The 7,326-nt window shown below is 38.8% G+C and overlaps 1 protein-coding gene across 5 annotated transcripts; it reads right to left on the reverse strand.

Moving 5' to 3' along the window:
• Positions 1-215: 215 nt before the first annotated feature.
• LOC121985396 (autophagy-related protein 13b-like) lies at positions 216-6,128 on the reverse strand. Of its 5 annotated transcripts, none has more exons than XM_042538826.1 (5): positions 5,830-6,128; positions 4,543-5,736; positions 4,169-4,316; positions 3,865-4,037; positions 216-839 (listed from the first exon to the last, which is right to left on the reverse strand). In XM_042538826.1, exons 2-5 carry the CDS (start codon positions 5,568-5,570, stop codon positions 470-472), a joined length of 1,719 nt encoding a protein of 572 aa, XP_042394760.1. In that variant the 5' UTR covers positions 5,571-5,736; positions 5,830-6,128; the 3' UTR covers positions 216-469. The 5 variants fall into 5 exon arrangements, with proteins under 5 accessions (XP_042394760.1, XP_042394763.1, XP_042394759.1 ...); XM_042538829.1 differs by having other exon boundaries at positions 5,818-6,128; XM_042538825.1 differs by having other exon boundaries at positions 5,812-6,128.
• Between the last annotated feature and the right edge of the window lie 1,198 nt (positions 6,129-7,326).

Genomic DNA, 7,326 nt, shown 5'->3' on the forward strand with positions numbered 1-7,326 from the left:
GTCCTCACATATATCCAATTGACTAAAGGATGATAAATTTATTAGAATAAGACAAGAATCAATTCCCGACAAACATATACCTCAAAAAAAAAAAAAAAAACTTCTCTCACCTCCTAATTACTCGATGATCGGTTAAAAACTGACCTTATAATTTATTTTCTTTCATATAACCCGAAGACAGACGGTAAACGATGTCTAAGATGAGCATAATTATCGAAGAAAACCATGTAACTTGACCACATCAAGTCCTAAAGCCTAAACATGTAACGATGATTGCCATACGAACTGATAGTAAACAAATCAATTTCTGGCACTGTTGTTCAGAGTGGCAGCCCATATCTGCACACAGCACAGACCCTCCTATCCTAGCGATAAAATGTACATATGTAGTAAGCCTATAAAAGTTTTGGAAAACTTCCCAGTCATGCTGTACATATCTACAAAAATTTATAAGATCAGTGCATTTTTATCATCTTATTTCTTTTGGTGCTGATTGCTCAATTATAGATTCTTTCACTTCCTTGTACCTTCTTAGCTCCTCTAATGCATTTGCGGTCTTTGACTTGAGCAATGTGGTTGTCAAACTAACAGCATGGTAACCAGGTTGTTCAACATGGGGTGTGCATTCTTTATCAGGCTGTACCTCAGGGTTCCCAGATGGGACTTCAGAATCCTGCAAAGACCTTACCGAATTGGGTAGATCTTCCCGAAGTGGTCTGGCACCCTTTAGCATTACAATAAGTGCACCAACAGCAGCATCGGAAGACCGCTGGACTGGGGCTAAGTCTCCTGTTGCTGGTCTCTCACCCAACTGGTCTTTGTTTTTGGAGATTTGAATCCTGAAGGATAGAAGAAATCTGGTGAGGTACATTGTCTCTCAGAAAACAGAATGTCGATCTAAAACACCAAGGTAATCTTTCATTGCATCTCAGGTGTTTTAAGACTATATTCAATTATATCCTCATAAAATATGTATTTTAGGCTATCTAATTAAAGAAAAATACACCATATAAATGCGAACCCATTAAACATGCACCCATAAATATAAGATAACTAAACATACACTACTGTATTTGCATTTGCACAGAGATACAGATATATCACAGGGATACGATGAGCCATGAGACATTGATAATATAGCATTCACAATAGTTTCATTAGCAAAATCATATGGCAGAAAAAGTAAATCATCTTATGCATTGTTCTGTTAAGTAGTCATGCCTTGCACATGCAAGTGAAACACTGCATCTCCCATGACAGAATGGACATGGGGTAACATATTGCTTTAATTGCCATATTTTCTCACATAGATCAAATTTATTTGTTAGTCGAACAAAAATCAAACATAACTTAATACTTCAGGAGCACTGCATCTCACATGCCAACGTTGTTCAGAAAAGTGGTCATGCTGTTGCACATGCAGGTGAAACACTACATCTCAGATGCCAGCATGCACATTGAGTAAACATATTGCTTTAATTTCCATTTATCTCACACAGTCAAATTAATTTGTTAGTCAAACATAACTTAATACTTCATAAAATTTTATGTTTAGTTTAACGAAATATATATGTCAGAATAAAAGAGATCACTGGATAAAACGGGATGCACAAAGAAATTATCACACATAGATAGATTGAAATTGACATTATATGCAAAAGCTTTGGAAGTCAACAAACCATATCAACTAAGTAGTTTTAACTCACTTATAATTCATAATGTAAATAAAAAAAACTTGGAAAGCTAATGAACCCTGTCAACGAAAAAGAAGCACCCTCTGTAATTAATTAGGGGGTGCCAATAGGTTCAATGACGGATCCAGGAATTTAAGCATAAAGGGGCGATCACGATTTGAGCTGAGCGCGACCAATTTTTACACAGAACAAGGGGCGGTATCCTCCATCTCACTGCCACCAGTGAGGGGTTGAGGCTTTGCACTGTATCAATATGGGCCATGCCCACCAAGGCCAAGCATGGGTTGGGGAAAATAACAAAAAACCTCATAAAAATAGAAAACATTCAAAAATTCAAAAACATAATAAAGGTTTATTATTTTTGAAGAATTAGATTATTTAAATATTGCATGATATAAGAAAAGTACATATGAATACAGAATATATTTTGGCTGTTTAAAACTCACAGATGGAGTTTTAAGTATTATTAGTTATCTTTGATTGTGGAACACCTAATGTGACACTAATGAGGGAAATCACTAGCAACCAATGTTGCATCATTTAATGTCCTGAGGCTGGACTTAGTTGGTTAAGCTCTAGTTGGTAGATGAATATATCACCAATCAAGGAGTTGGATATATCACTAACGAGGTTATGACATGCATTGGACCTCTTTGATTCAACTCCAACAGTCTAGAAGAATGCCCATGATTGAAGACATGGTGTATCATCCATAACATGATAGATAACAACTTGCAGTTGTGGTGGTGCAGCCATAGGCCGCTGGCCACTACAATCCTTGGTCATCAGTACACTGTAGATGATACATAGGGCTGTAAACAAGCCGAGCCGAGCCGAGCCGAGCTGAACTGTGTTCATTTCACTGATCGAGCTCAAGCTTGTTTATTGAAAATCTTATCGAGTTTGAACCAAGCTCAAGCTTTTTATCGAGCTCAACTTTTCTAATTTTTAACCTATTATGAATAATTTTACATTATAAAAATTTATAATTTAATATATTTTAATAAAAAGATTAAGAAATTAAATTTAGAATTAAATTAATAAATAAGTTTATTTACAAATTGTTCACGAATATTATCAAACTAAGCTCATTAGTGTTCAAGTTTTTTTATTTTATATATTTTTTTACTATTGAACGAACATAAACAAATTTTATGAAGCCAAACAACAAGCTTGCTCACGAACATTCAATTCATTTACAACCCTAATGGTACAATGAGGTTTTCATTGACAAAGTTACCTTAGTATCAAGTGAATAACAAAGATTGAGATTAAGGATTTAATATTGAGAATGCGGACTGAGGAACTTGAGACTTAAAAATGAGAGGATAGTGTAGGGAATGAGAGATGAGAAATTTGATGGATAAATGGTGAAGGGGAGAGTGTTTAATAGAGAATCTATAAATTTTTAATTTTATTTGAATTATTCGGATTATTGTAATTAGTCAAATAAAAATTGATCATGATACTCCTACTATTTTTTTTTTTTTTTTTTCAGAACACCAAGGGGAAATCTATTGGGTAGAAGCTTAGGTCATGCCTTGCATAGCATGCAGGTTGTACTAGAACCTCTTCAACGTTCATACCAAACTCAACCCAATTCATATGCTAGAGCCTTGTATGAGGTTTTGTTGTGCCCAACACAATCTAAGCTAGGGTCATGCCTAGAGTAGCATAAGGGTCGGCAGACACTGCTTGCATGGACCTATATATGAGGTGTGTCATGCACATTCCAAGTTGGTTAAGCCAAGACCCGTTTATTGCCTTATTTATAACACAACTACATGTTTTTTCTATTAATAATGTTAGTCTTAGATTTTACGTGCATTTTGTTATCTATTACAAATAAGATTTTTAATACTTAAATTATATTATTATGGACAATTAAAGTTCACCATTCGTTAATTATGAACCATATATAAAGTCACATGCAAGTTGCATGTACCCTAGGTAATTTAACAAATGCCATTTGATGTTTTCCAAACCTCAATAGCAGGTATGACTAACAATTTAAATGTCCAATGATAAAAATTAAGCATTATGGTACATATGGTATAGTTTTCACTTACAAATAATGATAACTCACAAATGTAATATCAAGTACAACCATATCATCCATGTCAAAGAAAAAATTGGTAATCCTTGTGAATCTAGTGATAAAGGAGCACACCTGTTGCTTGACTCTGTTTGACCTTCTTCATCCACAAATGGGCATGAAATTTCCCAATCATCAAACTCACCCAAGCAAGAAGATGCACTAGAGTTTCTAGAGTATGGTTTGTATGTTGAACTACTTGCATGGTCAGGTAAATTGATGACTTCATCTTTGCAATATTCAAACTCCTACATGAACATCATTTTAGAAGTTTTAACTCAAAATTCATCAAAAGCACTTACGAAGAAAAGTTCATACAAATACGTTTAATTTTTTAGAGATAATTTGAATATATTCTAGATTGAACACTAGCTGCTACCTTGTGAAGGTTTGTGTCCCTCAAAGAATTTGAAGATCTTGGTGATTCCCCTTTTGTTTGTATTATAGATTCAAGCAAACATGTTTGGGTTTGAGTGGCAACTGTTAGCTGAGATCTAACATTATCGATATGCGAAGATCGCTTGGACCTGTACAACACAGAAATAAGACTATGCAGGGCTCAAAATTCTCCTGTCATAGCACTCTTACAGGTGCAAAATATTTGATAACCATTCACCAATTAAATGGATAATGAAGGAGCATAAAATGGCAGTTGTAGTAAAAAAGACGAGAAATCCAAATGCATAGAAACTTCTTTGAAAACCTAAAGCTATATTCTACAAGATTGAGCTTCCTGGTGGAGAGTGTTCATACCCATGCCTGCAGACAGGAGAACGAAGGCTTGAATTATGGTGCATGCCATAAGCATCATAGTGTGTAGGTGAAGAAGAGGAAGATGATGTACATAGATTCTGATGGTCATTATTCCAACTTTGTTGTCTAGTAAAGGAAACTATTGTAGCCTCTACTCTTGCTGAAGGAAGAGATGTGAACCTTTTAAGAGGAACAGTGGTTGCACTACCAACATAATCCATTATAAATTGAGTTGATAAAGGAGTAGAAGACTCCGATCCAACATCTTCCAAGGCACGGAGGTACGACACTGATAAACTCAGCCTACCACAAGGTGTGGCAATTGGCACAAACGAAAACTTGTTCATATTGGCCTCCTCTGCCTGTGTGAAATGTTCCCCAAAAGAAGATATTTTGTGGGAAAGGCTAAGTGGATTGATTCGACCTGAGGCATTGAGCTTATGGAAAAGCTTGTATGCAGGTAAAAGCCTAATAAAAACATACAAAGAGCGAAGCAAAATGATTGATTGGTCATACAATTTTGTTTCATCTAAGTGAGAAGAGGCCCTGCTGTTTTTCTTACTGCTTTGGTTCTTTGGCTTCAAATTGCTGCTGCATCTCTTCACGCTTTCATACCGCAGGATCCACCTCTCCACAATCTTTTCAGATTTAGGTTCCAGTGCAAGTTCATGATTCCAAGCGAGGTTCCTCAATAAGCATGAAGCCACATCTGGGACCCACTGCCGATGAATAAGGATAATATCGACAACAAGAGGCTCTAGATTGCTCTGCCGCCAGATGTCAAAATTTTCAAGAGCTGCCGGGCAGTCTTGTAAAGCCAGGTTGAACCACTTATCTCTTGGCCTGCTACTCGACAAAGATGATGAAGAGGAAGGAGAAGATATGAAATGATCAACACTATGGTTACGAGAGGAAACATATGGAGACCTTGACTCGAGTATGATGTGAAGGCTTTTAGCAAAGAATTCAGTGATCACTTGCTCGACAATAGCAGACTCTGAGGATGATTGACTCGGTGTCGAAGCCATGCCAAACAATAAATTCTGAGAATTGGATATATCCACTAGAACTCAGAATCCCAGGAGGAAAGCAGGAATCCGGCGATCAAGTATCCAAGTTGAGCTGAAGGATTCATCAAAGTCAATGCTTTGCCAATCAAAACAATTACAAAACGGTCAACTCAGATGCCCCGATCTGCAAAAAAAACAACAATAAAAATAAGAAAGGATAGTTCCATGAAGCATCGATCAACAGGCAACAGCTACCAACTTAAACCGGAATCAGAACTCAAAAATGAAGCGCTCCGAAGCACTTTAGCGTCCTTCGATCAAGCATCTAGGGTTCTGAAAATCCATCCGATCGATGAACAGCCGGAGGTGTGAGAGCACCGGAAAGCAGCACAAAAAACACATCGGAGTCGGCAGGGAAGTGAAGAAGCCATTGATGAAGGGATTGATCGAGGAAGCGGAGCGGCATGCTCGCGGAGTTGCTTGTTTGAAATCCTCAGGCCGTTGGAACCGGGCACCAGAAAACTGGAACCCTAGTTCGGATGTGGCTTCAGGGAACCACGCTCTCAACTTTGTGCTTACTACTAATACGATACGATCGATATCTCCTGAGATAAAAGTGAAATTTCAAAGTTACCCCTCACCATTTAATAAAAATATATCTAAAAATATATATATATATAATATGTGAATTGCCACTTTTTTATTTATTAATAAAATAATATTTTAACTCGTTTAATCTAATTTATATTCAAAAATATATTTATTTTCAATATTATTAGGGGGTGTTTGGTTGGGGGTTATCAATGATAACCTTGGTAGGTTATCAACGATAACCTTGTTTGGTTTAAATAATAAGTGATTCCCGGTAATACAACATTACCGCCACGTCAGCAATCAGAGAATATAACCCGGAATCAGAAAACCATGGAAAGCTTAGGTTTTTCACGATTCCGGGGTTATCAATCTTTTTCTTCCAAAATTACCCTCCGACTACTCCGCCCTTCTTCACGATCGCGCGGATTTCTCGCCCGAGGCTGACCTCCTGCCGCCCTCTCTGGTGTCCCCCGCCGCCACGATCTGCGACGGGATAATTGAGTAATTGAGTCCGGTGTCAGTAGATCGAGTAGTGGTGATGGGGAAGGCCAAGCGCCAGCTGGTACTGCTGCTGCTCCTCTGCTCGTAAGCCTCCTCGCTTTGTCTGCCTCTGTTGCCTTCCCGTATCCCCCTTTCATCTTGCCGAGTGGAGACTTTTACTGGATTCTTCAACTGCACGAAGCCTTTTGCGAGCTTGTTGGATTGCTCCCCTCATTTGCTCAGCGTTTGATGGAGTGGAGCAGCTCCAAGGTGCCGTATTGGGACATGGTGGAGCTGGAGCAGGGGGCGGAGCTCAACGTGGGCGCTTTGGCGGGTCCGAGCTTTGTCCTGGGGAGCCAGAGCGGCGGGTTGGTGGATTGCTCGGTCGATCTGAGGCTGGGTGGGTTGGGTGAGTTCGGGCCGCCGGAGAGGTGGCTCCCCGTACCCGCATCGACCACGGCGGCGGCGGCGGCCGTTCCATCGAGGAGAGCAGGTGCGGGAAGCAATGCCGGCGCCTTGTGCTTAGTCGACGGGTGCAAATCCGACCTCAGCAACTCCCGTGAATATCACCGGCGGCACTAAGGTCTGCGAGGTCCATTCCAAGACGCCGATGGTGATGGTGGGTGGCTAGAAGCACAGTAATATGAGGAAGAATCAATTTTTTAATCAAATATTTAAATTATATTTTAAAATATATATA

This window comes from Zingiber officinale, chromosome 5B, assembly GCF_018446385.1.
Source record: "Zingiber officinale cultivar Zhangliang chromosome 5B, Zo_v1.1, whole genome shotgun sequence".
NCBI classification, from domain to species: Eukaryota; Viridiplantae; Streptophyta; class Magnoliopsida; order Zingiberales; family Zingiberaceae; genus Zingiber; species Zingiber officinale.